At 31.3% G+C, this 20,318-nt stretch overlaps 3 protein-coding genes across 3 annotated transcripts; 2 read left to right on the top strand and 1 right to left on the bottom strand.

Moving 5' to 3' along the window:
* Positions 1–142: 142 nt before the first annotated feature.
* LOC111642495 (protein BUD31 homolog) lies at positions 143–9,882 on the top strand. The gene is made up of 3 exons (XM_023388849.1): positions 143–236; positions 3,362–3,484; positions 9,752–9,882. Exons 1-3 carry the CDS (start codon positions 143–145, stop codon positions 9,880–9,882), a joined length of 348 nt encoding a protein of 115 aa, XP_023244617.1.
* A 579-nt stretch (positions 9,883–10,461) lies between these two features.
* On the bottom strand, positions 10,462–11,367 carry LOC111642496 (proteasome subunit beta type-4-like). The gene has a single exon (XM_023388850.1). The coding sequence runs from the start codon at positions 11,326–11,328 to the stop codon at positions 10,567–10,569; it is 762 nt and encodes a 253-aa protein (XP_023244618.1). The 5' UTR covers positions 11,329–11,367; the 3' UTR covers positions 10,462–10,566.
* Positions 11,368–11,719: 352 nt separating this feature from the next.
* On the top strand, positions 11,720–20,199 carry LOC111642499 (dynein assembly factor 5, axonemal-like). The gene is made up of 10 exons (XM_023388853.1): positions 11,720–12,435; positions 13,891–14,101; positions 14,170–14,288; positions 15,908–16,140; positions 16,226–16,435; positions 18,405–18,548; positions 18,620–18,788; positions 18,864–19,150; positions 19,578–19,926; positions 19,993–20,199. Exons 1-10 carry the CDS (start codon positions 11,823–11,825, stop codon positions 20,127–20,129), a joined length of 2,472 nt encoding a protein of 823 aa, XP_023244621.1. The 5' UTR covers positions 11,720–11,822; the 3' UTR covers positions 20,130–20,199.
* Positions 20,200–20,318: the final 119 nt, after the last annotated feature.

The raw sequence follows: 20,318 nt of genomic DNA, 5'->3' as shown, positions 1-20,318 counted from the left end.
AAAATAATTACAGCGGCTATATTTTGGCGTGAAACTAATGTTAAGTTTTTCGGAAGCCGACAGTTTCTTCTAACAAACGACTGTTTACAATTCTTCTATATCATTGGATTTCGTTTGTCAAAAAGTAAGAAATTAAGAAAAAATGCCGAAAGTTCGAAGAAGCAGAAAACCCCCGCCGGAAGGTTGGGAATTAATCGAACCGACTATCGAAGAATTAGAACAGAAAATGAGAGAAGGTACGTATTTAACGATTAAGAGCCAGACGACCTGTTATGTGTTATTGTGCAATAATTCAGATCATTTCTCGATAATTCTAACTGAAATTAGCACGTGAATTAATGAAAATTAAATGGAAAATGTTACTTACATGATAATTTTTCAAAAAATATATTATATATAATGTATCTGTGAAAAATTCTTTTCTAGATGAAAGCTTATTCGAGTGCAATAAATATATCCGTGGACTCTGAATGAGGGTTTTCCCACCCATCCCAGAGTTGTAGACCCCCTGTGTGGGTGAAAAAGTCAAAGGAACTGTCTCTGCATATGCGATCATTTGCGAGATATTCGCCTCCAAATGTTGGTTTTTACCACGTACTGGTATACTATCTATTCTCCGTGTTCCGCACCACACATAGTTTGCCCTTTGGTGCTCGCCATCACTTTTGCCAAATGGTAAGATTGCAGATGTGAATGATGCCATTGGGACTTTAACAGAGCTGTAGAGCATGCTGTAGGAGCAAAAAAGTCAAAAGAACCATACCTCTAAATGTTACCCCTTGTGAGGTATAGCTCTTCAAAATCAGCCGAAAGCCTACTTTCAAGCACTATAGGGAGTTATGCTGTGTGCTCCACTAAGCATATTGTGTGTTTAACAGTCGGTACAGCACGATGATCAGATATTCTAATGATATTTATTAGCAAAGAATAAAGAAAAGTCTGACACCCGACCCTTTGCAGGATATTTGCCTCCAAATGAGGAACACAATGGCAGCAGTTCCAGTTGCCATCTCGCTTGTGGATGTTATGCTTGCAAACAAGTTATGTTAAAGCCACTGAGATCAGTACCTATAACATCAAGTACTCCATGAACAGTCAAGTGGGCTACTTGAAACCAGCATAGTTGCATGGGCTAAATAATTAAATGCAGTAGTCTTAGTGGAGTGTGTGGTGCGAATTGCAATTGTGTAGCTGATTTCGGGGGACTATATGTCACGAAGGTTCATATCTAGAGGTATGGTTTCTTTGACTTTTTTGCTGCTACGGACACGCTGTATAGCTCTGTTAAGTTCCAGCAGTGTTATTCACATCTGCAATTGTTCCCACCAAAGCACCCATGTGGGGCAAGCCCCCATGTGGCAGCACCCATATGCTATACAAAAGGTAGGGCATAAGCTATAAAAAAGGCATCATACTTATTCAAAAGGCATCAGACTATGATTTAATGTCAGATCATCACACTAGACAGGTGGCACTGGTTGCAATCAGGGCTAACTTGGCCTTGAAAACAAGGAACATTCCTTATTTTCAAGGCCAAGTTTTGGTCAACGTGAAACAAAATTGAGTGGAACAATGAAATTGATGAACGATATTTGTCCTTTTATGTTTTCTGTATAGGCTAGAAGTCTTGAATTTTCTGTTGTTTGTTGATAATGGAAATTGTGCTCCACTTGGGAAGTAGGAAAAAACAACATAGACGATAATGGGGACATGTGCCCCAATGCATGGGCACCCCTGTCCCCACAGCACCTAAAACTATATAATGTCAAGTTCACCACTAATGGTCGAGTGGACAACTTGGAACTGGTATAGTTGCCTGGGCTAAATAGCTTAAACACGATAGTCTTAGTGGAGTGACATGACTTGTGATCGTTATGACCTGATTTAGGGTGACTATCTCACTGAGAGTCATGTGTAGAGATATGGTGCCTTTGACATTTTTGCTCTTGTGGAGTTGTGGTTCTTTTGACATTTTGCTCTTATGGTTCCTGTCTATGGCCTTGATACAGTTCTGACCATCTCATTCAGAGGTGTAATTGTACCCAAAAAGTACATTTCTACACAGAATAAATATTTATTGTTTGTTCTTGTGTGTTTGATCCTTCAATGTAGTTAATGGAATACATTATGCTCGTTTACCTGCTGGATACTGCTTAGTAGTAGGTGCTTAAAATGTTTTTTCATCTAATGCACTAGTTTTATAATGTCCAGTTTAATGTCCTTCTTGCATTTCCACTGCTAGATTTACTATTATGCTTTGGAAGCATTTTTGAAACACTAATTGTAAAAGCTTATAAAGATTACAAACAATAGCAATAAATGCTGTTACTTTGACATTACCAATTTTGTCATGACCCCACAAGCATCAAGAGAATTTCAGAATCTGTATGAAATTTAAATTTTAGACATAAAGGAAAATGTGCTGGTAAATGTAGATTTTCATAGCCTCCCTCTGGTGACGAATCTTTGCAAAAGTTTCAATTGTAGAATTTGTTGGATGGCAATTTTATGAAAATTAAAGGAATGTTTTTAAACTTGACGGCCAAGCAACCTAAAAGGAAAGGTAGGTCGTCAATTTTTTGTATTCTGGAATATAAGAAGTGAATAAATGGTAGTTACCAATTTCAGACAGACTATGTCTTCAAATTAATTTAATTCTAGTTATTAAATTTAATACAAGATGGCAACTTAATTGTTTACCTGTAGTCCAAATTACTTTATTAATCAAATAATACATCCAAATTCATATTGGGCTACAGTATGGCTAATTAATAATTGCCCATATTCTAGCCCAATGCAATACAATACAATAGAATTTGGTTTTGATTGATAATGTTTAAAAAAATTTATTTACACACTTAGCTCTTCTTCTAGATCAGGAATCTGCAACCTTTCAGCAATATTGTACTGAATCTAAGTTTTAGTGTTATTTTGGATATCAAGATGATTCTACCAATTTTGTTATATATATTTTCAAAATTGGTCTGGTTATAATGGACTTCAAAAATATATAATTTTGAAGTTAAGTTGTTAATCGAATTATGCTCTTATGTGTGAAGTGCATGCACAGCACATAGATGATGACACAGAGCATAAACATGTGCACTGTAATACAAATATACAAGCAAGAGATTCATTTTTAATGTACCATGGCCTACACTGAATTATGACTTCCATTTAAATGTGTAATTAATAATTAAAACATAATTTTTACAACATTTCTATTCAATCAGTGCCACTGAAAATCATCCCATAGGTTGCTGACCTCTGTTCTAGATGATCCTTTTTCATTTTCACTAGTAAAGTTTGGTGAAAAGTTTTTATTGATTTTTATTTTTATTGATAAATTTTTGTTTTGTAGCTGAAAGTGATCCTCATGATGGAAAAAGAAAAGTAGAATCTCTTTGGCCGATATTTAAGATTCATCATCAAAAGTCTCGTTACATTTTTGATCTATATCACAAAAGGAAGGCAATTAATTCAGGTTAGTAGTAGATAATAAAGAAAATAAGATGTCTAATACATTTTTAACTGTGGGTAAAGTTGGAGAAATGCATATGAACGTAAATGTGTTATTTAAAAGTATATTTTAAGATTATGAACAGAAAGTATTGAAAATATTTATTTATTCAATATATTTTCTGATCAATGATTTTTTTTAAAGCATATTTATTTGGAGGAATTTTTTTTTCTTTTAATTATGTAAAACACTGGCATAACATGGAAAAATGTTCAGTTTTATATTTATTATTTGTAGCAAGCTTTAATTTATATTCAGGATATACAATCTAATCTTGTTCATAAGTTTTTCAATATTGTATAAGTGAGAAAAACATACAAGTGAAACTACTGTTAATTGCGTTCAGAATGAATATAGAGCATGTAGCTTAGAAAGCAGCTTTAATATAGCTGGTTAAGCAAACCAATGATGCAGTCTGTTTTAAATCAAATGAGCTATGTTATTGGTATGCTTATCCAACTGTATTAAAGTTGCTTCACTAGGCAACATATCCATAGTCGCCACAAAAATACAGCACAGTACAGTACATATTAACACTACAATTGAATTTGTATGTGTAATTCTTAACAAGAAAAAGTTTCAATATACTACATAGATAATATTTTTGAACAACATATAAAAGGAAAAGTAAACTCAGTCTAAAATTAAGTCATATACTTAAACAAAACTTGACTAATTTCTTAAGTTTTTTTGTCATATACTGTTAACAGCTGAATATCTTCATAATTTAATTTTAAATGAAATGATAACAGGAAATAAGTATTTTTTTATATCCTGTTGTTATATTTTTAAGAAAAATCATATTTTTAGTTTAGAAAACATAAAAATTAAATGATTAATATGATGATCAGAAAGATATTTTCTGTTCTGCTCAATAATTTTCACATTAATATAATCAGTGTTCTTTTTCTAAAACAATTACAGTCGATCCCCCTATAAGATGGTAGATACGTTCCGTTCTTTATGAATCAATTTTGTAGGAATCACAGCCTGACACGTGTGAAGTTTACGGACTACGGCTGTTTGAAAGGTTTTCTTCCATAAAATTAATCGATTCTAGACTAATCCGACTCAACATTTCCAAAATACGTATATTTTTTTTGGAAATAATCTGTATAAACTACGCTATAAACAAAAAATTGTAGGATTACTTACCGAGTGAGCACCATTCGACATCGCCGTTGGTCAAGCTTGTTTTTGTCGCGGAACAGCACAGCAAACCGTGGCTGCGATTTCTGATGTTATTTTTCTGCGAAAACTTCGTTGAACTTTCAAGACATCATTAATATAAATACAGTGGGTGATCGGTTAACGAACATAATCCGTTCCAAGACTTTGTTCGCTATCCGAATTGTTCGTTAATTATTGATTTACCATAGGTTTCTATGGGAATTTGATTAATTCATTCTGGAGACCCCCAAAAAATAAAAATATATATACTTTCTTACTACGTTTATTCACATGTAATAATAAAAATACATATATACACAGGCTTGCATTTTTATTAGTCGTGTTTTTCCGTTTATGGGGGTTAAAGAATCTGTCCAATGTCAATTGCTTTTCTGTCTTCATGATTTTTCAGAAGTAATTAATAGCATTGTAATTGTAGAGATCTATAGGCCTATTAACCTCAACCTGGTTTGGATGCCATTTTAAGACCGTTGTTCTGACATCCTCCCACTTCTTCAAAAGATCTTTAATAGCAGATATCGGCATAAATCCGTATTTTCAGAAGAAAACGTAAAATAATTGTTTCTGTCAGAAATATAAAAGGCTGGAATTACAAGGGAGAGTTTCAAAGTTCGGGGGAATACTATTCGATCAGTATATACTGGGTAGAACGTTGTTGTCGACGTCTCCTGCACTCTGAAGAGTTTCGAATTGTTGCCTGAGACAAAGGAAGACCAATCAGTATTCGTTATTTACGCGCTTCTTCTTGTGTTTGTTCAGTGAAGTGTTCGTTGTCCGATCATAAAAATCTTTCGCGAAAGTGTTCATTATCCGATCTGTTCGTTAACCGATCACCCACTGTAATTTTAATTGCAGTTGAATAAGAAATGTTTCTTTCACAAGAAATGTATAAAATTACAGTACTGTATTAGACTTACGGTACCTAATTTACATACTGTACAGATGATAGTAAACTCAACTTACTCGCCTAAATTCTCCATAGCGTGGCGCTGGACTGTGGAAAGTATATATATAATTATAATTATTTTACAATAAATTANAATTATATATACAGTACCTAATTTATATATAATTTATATATAATTATATGTAAAGACGATACTAAACTCAATTTACCCGCCTAAACTGTCTGTAGCGTGGCGCTGGACGGCAGAAAATAGTTCGGCTGCCTGATGACGTTTTACATAATTATAGGAGTTTTTTTACCGTTGTTTACGGATACTGCCACAATTTTTTCGCAGTTTTATAGGAATCATAATTATAGGAACCCATCTTATAGGGGGATCTACTGTACTGCCAATTCACATATATGGTGATTGAACATATAGATTTGTTTATACTGAGCAACTGCTGGTATATTGTATCAGCAGTTGCTCAGTAAAAACAAATCTATACTGTTCATTTTCTATAAATTTACTGGCTCATTTTCTGTTAGAAAATGAGTTTTGTTTGTTTTTACAAAATTATTTATTTTTGTATTTCTACACACCAGTTAGAAGCACGAGTAAGTATGTTTTTGTTTCTGTTAGAATTTGCTGGCATCCCTAGCTTACCAGATAGGGATACCAGCACATTCTAACAGAAAATGAGCTCTGATTATAATTAAAGCAACGTTCAAACTGAAATTTAATTACAAATCACTACTTGAGTGATCATAGATTTGATAAATAGTACATTTATTTTAAAAAAATGGAAAAACAAAGATTCAAAATGCATTTTTACTATTTAATTATAATAAAATTCTATTATTATTTTATCCATTTTTATTCTTTTCTTACAAAAGTATATACAGTCAATTCTTCTTAAGATAAACTCAACAAACATTTATTCCAAACAAGAAATTTACCTTATTAAATAATTCATCTTATTGAGGAATAATAGAAATTTATTTATTTAAAAGAATCAGTAATTACTGTTTGACATTTTCCAACAGGTTCTAAATAATTAATTAACCTTTAGTTCAATTTATCCAATTTATTAAAAAAATGAATTAGGTAACATCAGTTTTATTATACTGTGATAATTTAAATGCTTAATACATTTAATTTCATCTAAACCAGTAACTAATGGAATAGATTTTTATTCAATANAGAAATTAATAAACTATTGTATATTTATTATTATTAATTAAATAATTGCTTATTCATTTTTGTTTTTTTAATTTTATAGGGAAAAATTGTAGAATGCGTCCACTGTGGCTGTAGAGGTTGTTCTGGCTGATTGACTCTATTATTATTATGTAAATATATTAAATTCATAATGTATGGACTTATATGCTCATGATTGCAATAAAATTATTTGAACAAATAAAAATTTTATTTATTTTGTAAATATATCTTTAATTCATACAACTATTAAATGTAACTTAGAGAAGATTAATCTTCTCTCAGAATATGCAATATTAATTTATATACATTTATGTCAATTTAAGTGTGATCAATGCCAACGATTATAATGTTTAATATAATATTTCTCATATAAATGATCCTTCAACATTTAGACTTTTATTTTTAGAAAACAGTTTCTCAGTTTTGTTTTTATTAGGAATAATTTTATTGTAGCAGGGGGAAGCCTTACATGCTACAAGCTATAGCATGTTAGATACATATTCTATGTAGGGTCTGATCTTATGTAAAAAATAATGCCCCAATTAGAAGTGAATAAATTGAGATGAATCCAATGTCTGATTTTCTCTTAGAGTTGAGAAAACAAGACACACTGTACAAATTTTAATCTTTACCACATTCTTCTGGGCATTATCTTTCGTATCAATGTTGAAGTCGTTAAACCATTTTCCAATAGTTATTAATTTTCAAGTTTCTAACTGTTGTAAGATTGAGTTGAGAAATATTCTCTTCCATAATTAAGTTTGGGATTAATTTAGGAAGCTATAGCATGTTAGATCCACATTCTATGTAGAGTCTGACCAAATAATCAGCTTTGACTTTGGCCAAAATTGCAGGAGGTTTCCCCAAAATCAAAGGTTCATTTAATACCTAATTATCTAGATGCAATTCTGTGCACACATTAGTAGTAGCAGAAGCTAACAAGTGACAAAACAAAAGATCTTTAGCATTATGCAATTTCTTCAGCCTTGGCATAAGCTGACAGAAAAACTTAAGTTTGGGTTTGGCTGAAGAAATTACCTTTGGTTGGATCTTAATTCTATTAATCCAAATTTATCCATTGTCCACTGAATTTGTCAATATATTTAACTGGTAGGGCTGGCATGGAGATTTCAATAATTCTGAATAGAGCAAATTATAAATGAAGCGTGCAATGCCATAACGTAAATGCCATTTTTCTCTAAATATGTTTTATTGAAGAATTGAATTCTAAATGCAATGTTTTCTGCCGCAAAAGAATATTGTGGCTGTATTTTGAAGATGAATTTATATGAAGATATAATGTTTAAAGTGCCAGAGTGTAAGTCGTAATTTTTGGTGCTTAAAACATTATGGCTTATATTTACATCATTTTGATATTGCAGAGAATTTGTAATCTAGTTTTTTTTTTTACCATTTTATTGTAAAATTGAAATGAATTCATTCATTAGAAAAAGTGTTTTTACCTCTCCTGAAAAGTTTTTTTTTTTGCATTTAACAACATTATGGCATTGTAACTTTAAACATTGCAAAAAATTTATCAGAAACATTAGAATTTCTATGGTCTGTATGTACTATACCAGGGGTGGGCAAGCAAGAGTTCAGTAGGAGCCAAAATGTATGTTTTGCAAAATGCATGGAAGCAGCAGTTCTGTACTTTTTTATACCAATGCAAACTTGATTATTAAATCAACTTTTTTGGATGCATGTCACATTACCATCATCATCACTTGCAACCAGATGGTGAAGAATGGAGCCCAACATGTCCAAGACAGATTGCTCAAAAAAATTTCCAGTGTTCTTTTCCTGTCTGGATTTGTTTTAGAGTACCCTGGAGAGGTGGGCCGAAATGTTAAGTGGCCAGCAAAATACAGGTTATCTGCATTATACCAATTCATTATGCTAGACATGTAGGAATGTACTAAAAATTAAGATTATTAACAATAATTATTCATTTAAAATACAGTAGCCCTTTGCTATGTTGCACATTAGGGAAACAAATCAAATCAAGCAATATGTCAGATGGTGCAATAAAACATTCCATTATTGGCTAGATAATGTTTATATAGCACTTTTATAATTGGAAGACAAAAATTATTGTGATATATCCAAATGAGCTGTGTAATGTGAAGCAATTGTAATTAGTTTTGCATATACTTTTATTTATGTTGTTGCGCTAGCTTATTTTAATGAAATAGAGGCCTGGAGATTGCATAGGAAGGCCAAGACCCACTCTGAGTTGTCAAGCCGATAATGATATTTTAATAACAATTGTTTCGTGACTATAAAATAAACAAGATTAAAAATGACTATTTTCCTAATGTCCTCTTTTCTTTCTTTGACTTGATCCTGCTTAAAGTTTTGAATGCAACCCGAGTGTTTGTGTTGGGCCAGGATTCAGGACACAGTCTCTTCCATAGAGAATTTGTCTGTTCTGTAATGTAATTGAAGTAAATACAAATAAAAACATTTATATTTTAGATAAAATGCAATCATAATTACACTTTCATCTGGCAATCAATAAATGTAATAAAGTCGAATAACGGAAGATTACATCAGATTGACAGAATAAGCCAATGCAAATGTAGTTTGCCACAGAAAGGAATGACGCTAGAGATTTCCTACAGCCTCCCATTTAAGTGTTACACATACAAAGAAACCTGGTAAACTACACAGTCATCTTGATCAGATGTGAACCCACGACCCAGTATTCAGGTACTCAGCTACCAGTGGGCAAATAACAGAAGAAAAGAATGTATTTACTAGGAAACTTTACAAGGAAATTATTATATTTATAAAATATCAAATTTTTAATTAAAGTAAGCCCTTTCAAATAAATAAGTTTAGAGATAACAAATGCACTCTATTTATAATAACCAATGATGATTTTAAAGAATTTATGCAAATGTGAAAACTAATGTTTTCACGTGTTTAGAACAAAGTATTTTACTTTCTAAAGTAACACACTGCAAGGAGGGAGCACAAGACAAAGTGCTTGGTTCTGCATACATGAAATTCTCCAATTACAGCAGTCCATTTTTCAGATTTAAAGTTGGAGTAGAATAACTTAAGGTATTTTCCGATTGTTTTTTAATTGATAAGCCAAATAAATGAACAAATTTGTCATATACGCTTATGAATAATGATCAAATTTGTTAGTCTTGATGAAAATAAATCCATCATCCTTGCTAGACAGAATTACATAACCTCATAATCTGTACTACTTAATTTTATGCCTCCTGTCTCTAAAATTTCAGACTGCTAGAAACTTAAATACAAATTTGAGTTATACTTTAATATATAGCACTGAGTAGATCAACAAAATAAGTGAATGCACATCATAGATAATACAATTTGACCATATAGTGAACAAGTCAAGAATTTTAAATGTTCTCATGATTCTGTCTATGTTAAAGTGTAAGAAAATTAGTAATGAATGTCTATATACTTAAATATTACATCACATGTCATTTAAGAATGTAATCATAATTTAACAATATAAGAAGTAAATATAATAAGAAACATAGTTCAATTATTAAAGCTTAAGAATTTATTTAACTAAAATTTCAACTTGTTATATGTATTTGTAATTGGACTTATTTATCTCTACAAATAAATCATTATGAAAACATTACAAAAACGGAGTAATTTTCAAGTAACTTTTAATATTGGCAAAATGTGAGATTACATAATTTTCGATTAAAAATAAACAAAATTTTGAAAAATTACACAAAAATATGCCACGATACGTTAATTTAGTCTCTTAAAAGACGCAATCTCCCAGTTCGGATTCACTTTAAGAGGTCCCTCGATGTCGGCGCCCTCCGCGGTAACGACTCCGAGATGATAACTGTGGAATGCCCGGGCATCTCTGTAAAAGAGAGTGGTCATGCATTCTTGAATTTTATCCTTAGCTTCTTGCTTGGAACCTCTTCCTCTCTCTTCGAAGTACCCTCTCAGAATGGGTTGGGCCATGTGCAAGCCGAGACCGGTGGCCACGGTGGGAGCCTCGAAAGACGTTCCGATCATGTCGACCTGACCCAGGAATGGCTCGCCGTCCTGCAGTCCTCCGACCACGACGGTGTTCCAGAGGGGGTCGAATTTCGAACGCCTGTTGTACAGGACTCTTGTCAACCAATTTAGCAATGACTTTGGCTTGAGATTGAATCCATCGTGGTAGCTTTCTTCTTCGATTATCTTATCTTCGATGACGGAGCGTATGAATTGAAAATCTGCATAATCGCCGCTAGCTCCTATTATTATATTATCATTAACTTTCATTAATCTTTCACAGTCGCGAAATCTTGCAGTGGATCCATAGGAGGCGAGTGTATCAGCTGCTATCACGACTCCCCCTTCGAATTCCATCGCTATAACAGAAGTACCCGTCGATATCGGCGTTAATGTTCTGCTTTTACCGTAATTCATCGAATTCCATGCAGAATTTTCGACGTTATTGACGTTCATTCCGACTCCGAACTTCATTCCACTCATACACAAATAAGCCGCCATCTTGATGATATACAAAACACGACCGCTGCCAACTTCCGTCGTTAATAATCTTTTCTAATTTTATTATTTTAACGATATATTAATACTTTAATTTTCTTTATATTACAAAAAAGTATTAATATTAATTCGTCGATAAATTACTAATTTTATTATATACTGTATATACTTTTTTTTGGCTATTTTTATAACCGAAAATTTGTCGCGTCATGCCTAATTTTTAGGTATACAGTATTTAATGGATTTAAGTATTATAATGGTTTAGTTATTTTTAAAATGTTATATAGCTGTAAAAATTAAATAATTATACTGAAAAAATACGATTTGGCTGTTTTATTTTATTTTATTTTATTGAAAAATCTCGATATAAATTCTAATTTCGAGTTGGCAACACTGAAATCGCTCAGCGACCAAATTGTTATCACGTTGTTAAGGTATTGTGCGTTAGACTTAACTGGTTTTTTTGCCAGTTTAATCGTTTATTTTACAGTTTTTAAATGGCGTCCGACTGCGAAAATATTAATAACCGAGAGTTTAACTTTCTGAGAGATTCTGATAAGGCCGTGAGGAAGAAAACGCTTGAAAAAATGAAAAAAGAGATGAAAATCAAACAGAAAGAACTTGACAGAGAGGATTATCAGAAAGTTGTCATTCAGAGCTATAAACAGATTTTAAAGTGCTTTCACGACCCTTCAGAACGTTGTCGAGAGATAGCAACCGAGATAATTTACGATTTTATTAATTTTTCAAACTCTCCTGAAGATTTGCTGAGTTACATTGTGCCTGTGTTTCTTCAAAGGTTGGGTTGTCCAGAAACTATAGAAACTTCCGAAGAAGTTCGTTTACTGCAGATACAAACATTGAATATTTTAATAGAGAAGTGTGGAGATCACCTCGTGCCGTACTTAGATGATTTACTTTGTATATTCAGTAAAACGATTACGGATGCGTATCATGAAGTCAAGAAAGAATCTTGTCTGTGCGTTATGAAGTTAGCTGTTGCGGTTCCTTCCCACTTTCATATGCAGTCAGAGAGACTTATCAAACCGCTTCTCCAAACGTTAGGACATCAGCATTCGAAAGTTAGGGTAGTCACGATTAAAGCTATTGGTAAGGAAAACGATCAAATGCCTTTATGGTGTGGGCCATAAATAAGTTTACAGAATTAATACACAGTGAAGTTTTATTTAAATGATGTACAAGGATGTATTATAGTCACAGTGGTGTAGCGTAATGGGGCGTCAGGGGCGGCCCGCCCCTGGTGGCACTTTTAGGGGGCAGCAAAATTTCACAATAAATAATAATAATATCTTGTAAAAATTTGAACCATTTCATTTCATATTTTTGTCGTACCTACAATTCGGACCAATTGAAATGAGCACGGAATTTCTCATTACTTATTTTGTGATGAAACTAAATTTTAGTCTTTTAAATTGAGATACCTAAATAAGGGGGTGGCAAAATTTTCCTCTGCTCCGGGCGGCTGACACCCACGCTACGCCACTGTATAGTCACAAATTAGGAAGTCTCGATCGAGGCATCAGAAGCATGTTCAATTTACCTTCCCTTGTGCTCCATGCAATGTCTAATTGCAGTTAATCGCTTCAGTGGTTTTCTTTGATATTTTGTATATAATTTCTGCCATCAATTCTTCAATGATCTTTGCCTTAGACATAAAAATTTGTTCATTAGCATATTTTCAGAAAAAGAAATCTGGGATAATCTGATGACCAATCCACTTTACTGTGAAAACACATGAATGGGAAATGTTTCCTTCAGTCGCTGCATACTATTTGTTGCCTCGTCTTGCCAATGTTTTTTGAATATCCAATAATAATAAATAATATTTTGCCATTTTATCTAGCTATAAAATTGTAAACTTATTTATAGTCCATTCTATAAATACATTGCACATGTCAATAAAATTTTACATAAATATATTTTATACAGTAGACTAAGCCTGAATTATAAATTAAATGATACTGCCAGATTTATCAGGCCATAGCTTGATCTGATAAATTTGGATCTGGGAGGTTCAGGTGATCTAATTGGCAACATGTCTATAATAAGTAGGAGTTGCAAGTTTTTCCACTTTGAATTGACCTTTATAATAATTTAAATTAATTGATTTAATTTTATCAGTTAATTTAATACAGAATAACAGCTTAATTGCTTACCTTTACTACTACCTTTTTCCAAATTACTTTATATATTTAATTACCAAGTTATGGCTTAATTAATCCAGTAGTACTTGGATAAATCATGACATATTCTTTAAAATTCTTTAAATTTTCTTTATATTACAACTAACCAGAACAACTGTATTTTAGTGACTCTAGTTGTAAGTCCAGGTTAAAGAGAGAGGATTTGCAACAGTAACTAGCCATAAAATGAAGTTGAATTGGTAAAGAGCAGCAACCCCACAGAAAATGGGATTAATAATGCCAAAGAAGGCAGCATTATCATTTATTAATCATTCTCCTGCAACATTATTTTGCTGAAGAAGAAATATTTTTATAATTTTTTGGACTATGGTTTTTAATTTGATTTTTATTTACATTTTAGGTATAGTAATACAATATGGAAATAATAAATCTATTGAAGATGTGAGAGCATCATTGGCACAGCAGTTATTAAGTGAATCATCATCTGTTCGATTAGCAATCACTACGATCATAGGAAAGTGGCTATGCGAATTACACGATCGTTATTCGTACTTTACCAAGCTAATCCCTATTTTCTTAACATCTTTAACAGATGAAGTTCCTGAAATAAGGTAGAGTGTCATTTAGAAGTTATACTATGTCTATTTCATTTTTATAATTTATTGAACATGTAATATAGAGAAGAAGCTCAATCCCTTTGGGAGAAAGCTGGAAAACAATATGAGGAAGAGAATGAATCAAAGCATAAAGACCTCTTAGATTTTCAGAGAGAATTTCCATCTCATTATCCAGAAGGAGGTAAATTGAACATTTTTGTTTGAATGAACATGAAGATTTACCAAAAACATTACAGGGTGTCTGAAGAATTATTGTGCAGTTAGAAATTTGTAATGACATTAAAGTTATATGTATGTCATTGCATACAAGACCCGTAAGTTGTATGCTTAATGTTTCCATTTTGTGATAAATGGTGTTACTGCTTCCAGTTTTGGAAGATGTCTTCACCAATTGCATAATTCCCATGGAATCTGGCTTGCTAAGTCTGTTGACCTCGCTCCCTCCATTTTGGGGCTGTAGGAGAAACTGCAATACTGTGCATAAAACTTTTCTATTGCAAAGTGACTTTTTAAACACCCTGTAATTAATAGAGTTAAAACATGATAAATATAAAATATTGAGTTGTTTAAGTATCATATGAATTGTATCTATAATTGAACATGGTTGCAAAAGAGACTGAAAATAGCAAATCCATTTACTTTGTTGTAACTTTGAGCAACAAATTTGTTACATTCTATTACTATTTAACTGTATATTATTAAATGACCCTGTCATCCTATCATTGTTTTGATACTTGAAAGCTCATGAAGGACAGCTCAATGTTTATTTTTTAATTTCATTAAAGTATTTTTTTTTTTTTGTTATAACAAATACAGTGTCTTCCAAAAAGGATGCTACATTTAAAATTTTTGTAATCATGTTAATTATTTTCTGAGAACATCATAGCATACATTAAAACATTGGAAAACTGTCAAAGTTTCACATTTGCCCATTACCGTTCCTCAATGTTTGCATTTCTTATCATGCAAACATATTTGATCAACACTCAAATTCTTCCTACACTCACTATGGCATATTTGTTGTCTCCTCTCATGGCAGCTACAATTTTAAGGCTCCTGCAGATTACTTGTATCACACAATGATGAGCAAGTCTGACTCTGCAAACTGCAGAACATGAAATGCTTTCTCTGTTGTGGAGTTGCCATTTTCGTGTATAGTGCTTTCTAGAGGCAGTAGATTACAATGCATTTTCAATGCAGAGAGGAGATGAAACTTGGACAGTTACTCTACCTATTGGCACATGTTGCTTACTTCTTAGATAAAAATTAACATTATTATACCATATTTTTATAGATTGACCAGCATGCTCGAAACTCTCAGGGTTATTGGCATGCCAGTTAAACTGCGACTAAACAATAAAATTAATCAGTCAAATTACAATAAAATAAACACAAAAAAAAGCACTTTCAGCATTCTACAAGTGTTTTACATTATTAGAAAGAATATAAAATAAGAAATTAAACATATATTTGTAGTTTTTGATGTATTGCTGACAGTTTCACAGTTTTAGAATAAAAATTCGTTGGGATTTTTTAATGTTCCCTGTAGAGAGGTGTGTATAACCTCATTTAAACTGGCTTGCTGGTTTTTGCAATACGGAAATATCTGATTTCATTCTCTCTCCCAGATAGACTGACATGCCAGACAGTCCATGAAAAATACAGTAGTAATTTAAAATGGTAATGTTCATTTTGGAAGACCCTGTAGTTTGAAAAACACCTTATTAATATATTTTCATTTTCTTTAACAAAATATTTTTAAATTTGGGAATTTATTAAAGTTAATTTTTGTGTTATTAGTTCAACGTCCAACTGTCGGTTGCCGACTTCTCGTACATCAACATTTTTGTAATATTTTGCCTGCAGTTATAAATGATTTGGGAGATTGGGTTGAAACTGTAAGAGTAAAAGCAGCAAAATTGTTATATTTACTATTGCTACATATGGAGGAAAATGCTACTATGTATCTGGAGCGTATTCTCACAAAAATGGCAGAAATTTCAAAAGATGAAAATAAAGAAGTCATTAAAATGGTAAGCTGAATTCTGTTTTTGGAATGTTACACAAAATAAAACCAAAGTAAATTCTTTATAATAAATATTTTAAAATTTATTCTAGATTTCACAAAGTGCAGAATTATTAGGATATTTTGTAAAACCCAATGATTGGATCAAAATTCTTCTTCCAACGATAACCTCTCTTCCATCGGCTGGTAATCTTCTTATTTTAAGTTGCTTAATTAAAAGAAGTCAAAAGAAATTATTAGAAAGTGAACTAGATAAAGTTTGCAATGCACTTGCTCAATCTGATGTTTGTAGGAGTTTTCAGGTAGAATAAAAAAATATAATTATTTTACTTTATAATAAAATATTAGTTAACTTTTATTGTGGATTTGTGACTAATCTTATATAGAAATTAAATTGAATTATTAGTTAGATATTATCTAAAAGTTATGATAATATGAATTACTAGGAAGCTAAATACTGTATTTCATTTGATATGTAGTGATTTATGCATGATTAATTTTGATATTAACAATTATGATCAAAATTGTTATTACATATGTAATTAGCCTTAATTTGATGCTGATAGAGTACATTTTGACTGAATTAAGTTTGCTAATGATTTTTATGAAATGATAATATTTAGAACATAAATTGTATACTATACAGTACATCGTACTCTATCATCATATAGTCTCTATATAGACATCATACATTCTATATACAGTCATCATTCTATCATCATAGCATCATATATTCCATACATGTACAGTACCGTACATCATATTCTATTATTATAGTTTATGTTAAGTATTATAGAATGACAATAGAATAATTGCTTAGGCCAGCGATTCCCAACCTGTGGTACGCGTACCCCTAGGGGTACGCGATAGGTTGTTTAGGGGTACAGAGAAAAGTTAGTTATTATGGCAGAAAAAATAATATATTATGTATCACAAACTAATAGTATTAAAAAATTATTAGGTAAAATATGTTCCTTGCAACAATCACAACTTTATTATACATTTTTTCATTTACTTTTAATTTAAAGTTACAATATGTAAAATTAACAATACGGGTACTCACTAAATTTCTTAAATGAGGGGGTACAATCTAGAGATATGACATGTCACGGGGTACGCTAATAAAAAAGGTTGGGAACCACTGGCTTAGGCAATCATTCTTTGATGTGAATATGGAGTTACAAAAACTCAGTTAAGCAAAATATATTTTAAGATTATTTTAAGAATAGTTTAAACAGTTTTAGAGTAACTGCATTTTATTCTTCTTATGTTACATGTTGAATAATAATGCACAGTTGTTCCAAATCAGTTTTAATCATCTTTAAAATAATTATAAATACAGTAAAGCATTGAAAATATGGACTGATTGGGCCAGACCCATCCAGATTTTCAAATATATGTGTAAATTAGCTTTTTAAATACTGTAAATTAAGTTTAGGCATTCTAAGTTCAAGCCAGTATTTCTAGAATCATTATATTTAAACAAAAAATATGCTAATCATAATTTCAAAATTACAAAAATTACAAATTAAAATCTTTTCTCTGATGATGGAACAACAATTAAAAATATATATTCATTTGATGGTGTGTGAAAGGGACAAAATGAGAAGACACTTTCTTAAATTCTTGTCTGTTTGAGAATTTTTCTAAGTTATAAATGAATTTTAGAACATCAACAATGCAAAGTCAAAAGGACACAGGTTGACAGAACATCAGCAGTGAAGTTTCCATTGAAAGGGTTAACACTAGCCTTACAACAAGCATGAGAGCAACTAGGTGATGAGTAATATCCATGTCAACTCACTTAAATTTTCATGAAAATTTTTAACTGGAGACAAATCTGAGCCCCGAATAAAATGCTGAGGCTATATTGCTGTCTTGTCTATCTGGCCATTAAGGAAACAGCTTGATGATTTTTACTATACTTAAACTGTAATGTTGTCGAATGATGTTCTTTGACAAGAATTGACTGAGAATTAAACTACTGTATATTAATATCAATGATATTAAATTCATGATGCAATTTTTATCCTGAGTTGACTTAGTAATTAAGCTTTATTTTATAGAGATCTCTTCTTCAAGTTTTGAGAAATATTCTTCTCAAGATTTCACAGTGTATTTTTGCAGTTCATTTCTACCTTTATGTATTGATGTAGTTGCTAGTGAATAGTATAATTGTAACTACTGATAATTAATAATTCTATAAATTAATATTACTTTGTACGATAATCTGTTTACATATGTAAATTTATATAAACTATTTAATTTCAGGTTCAAGAACAGCTTAATCTTCTATCCTGTGTCGAAGCAATTTTAAATGTCTGCAGAGAAGGTGCTAAAGAATTCAGTCTGCAGTTATTTACAGTGTTACTAATGATTAAAGCATTGATAAAAATTCAAACTTATGATGAAAGAGTTAGTATTTTATAAATTGTTATCCTAGTTTAGATGATGTTTCTTTATAAATATAATATTTCTTTTGTTAGATCCAAGAAGCAATGAAAAATCTTGCTACTATAGATGGATTGTCTTCAAAAGATGAACTATATTCTTTACATGCCGAAAGTATTTTGGATCAGTTACAAAATAATCACGAGTTGTGGGGGATTCATAGTCCAGAATTTCTAATGTTTTTCACTCTCTTATCTGATACTGGTAATTAAGTTTAATAAATAATTATTTAAAATTATGTTATAGTTAATAAATAAAATAAATATATATGTTTTAAAGGAATGCAGTTCACACATCTTTTAGAAAAAATTATGCCATTGCTTTTGGCTAATCTTCAAGACAAAAAGGATCCGGAGTTACGTGTTAAACTATTTATGCTTCTCTCCAAATTAATTATGGAAGCAGATGAAACTGTAGATTTATCGAATGTCATGAAGACAATGATTAGCAATATTATTCTTCCAAACTTAGTGTGGCATGCCGGTAGGACTGCTACAGCAATAAGGACAGCTTCTGTCTCATTTTTATGGACTTTAGTACTCAGGAATCTTGTTAAAGCATCAGACGTAAGTTAATAATACATCATATTATTTCTATTATTTACAGATATCCATTGACTTGTGATAGGATTCTGTTCTATTATTTTGACTGTTTCAAATTCACCTGACTGTTAATGGATTTTACCATGTTTAAAGTTTTATGCAAATATAATAAATTAATATAATCAGAAAGATAAATGCCATCTTGTCTTCGTTACCATATTTTTGCTTGAAAAAGACTTTAATAGTCCTCAGCAAAGAATTATAATATAAAAATATCAATATAACTCTCTTCTTTTGCATCACTCGTTGATATTTTTGTAGCCATGAAGTTTTTCTAAACATATAATTTGTAGTTTTAAGTCCAGAAGTCGTAAGTTGAAGGATATCTGTATGTACAATTAATTTTAATCATTATAAAAGCAATAATAATTCATTATTTGAATATTAATAGGTTGAATTGGTGGCAAACGACTTATTCACATCTCTAATATCTCTGCTAGAAGATGAAGCTCAAACTACACGTTTGTTTACGTGTAAAATATTGTGTAAAATCATTCCGATATTATTCCCATCTGTTGATGAGAGAAAAATTTATAATTTATATCCTGAATTTCTGAAACGTATGGATGATGTAAGTGATGAGATAAGAATTACTATGACTCAAGTGTTCAAGAGTTACTTTGACAGCTTTGTTAATGGATATGATGTAAGTTTGTATTCAAAACACCTCGAAGCGGTTTATGGAGGTTTACTTCTTCATATGGACGATCAAAATCCAGAAGTACAACAAGCTGTTTTAGGTAAGCGAATTGCTCTTTTTCTTTATCTCATTTAATTCATATTTTAATTTATTTGATATATTTTAGATCTTCTGATTGAGATTTCCTCGCTCCATCCTAGCAAATTACTGGAAGAAATTGCGAAAGTTAAGGAAAGGCATCGCACTCAAGAATATTGTGATAAGTTAGTAAACCACATAAATGGTTTGGAAATTAAAGAATAATTTTTATTTAATTAGTTATTTGTTATTAAATAAAAGAATATTTATTATTTTTAAATATATCTGTAATTTATATGAGTTTGTGAGTTATTTTATGTAATAAATTGAAATGTTATGCTTTTCACTTGCCTTATTTTCAGAAAATATTGAATTCAGGTAAGAGAGAAAGAAACAAAACATGAAAAGACTGTT

The sequence above is a fragment of the Centruroides sculpturatus genome, unplaced genomic scaffold (assembly GCF_000671375.1).
Source record: "Centruroides sculpturatus isolate CEXI.00-Female unplaced genomic scaffold, Cexi_2.0 scaffold1661, whole genome shotgun sequence".
In the NCBI taxonomy this organism is placed as follows: domain Eukaryota; kingdom Metazoa; phylum Arthropoda; class Arachnida; order Scorpiones; family Buthidae; genus Centruroides; species Centruroides sculpturatus.
The sequence above is the reverse complement of the archived record's forward strand: the minus strand, read 5'-3'. Positions and strand labels throughout refer to the sequence as shown.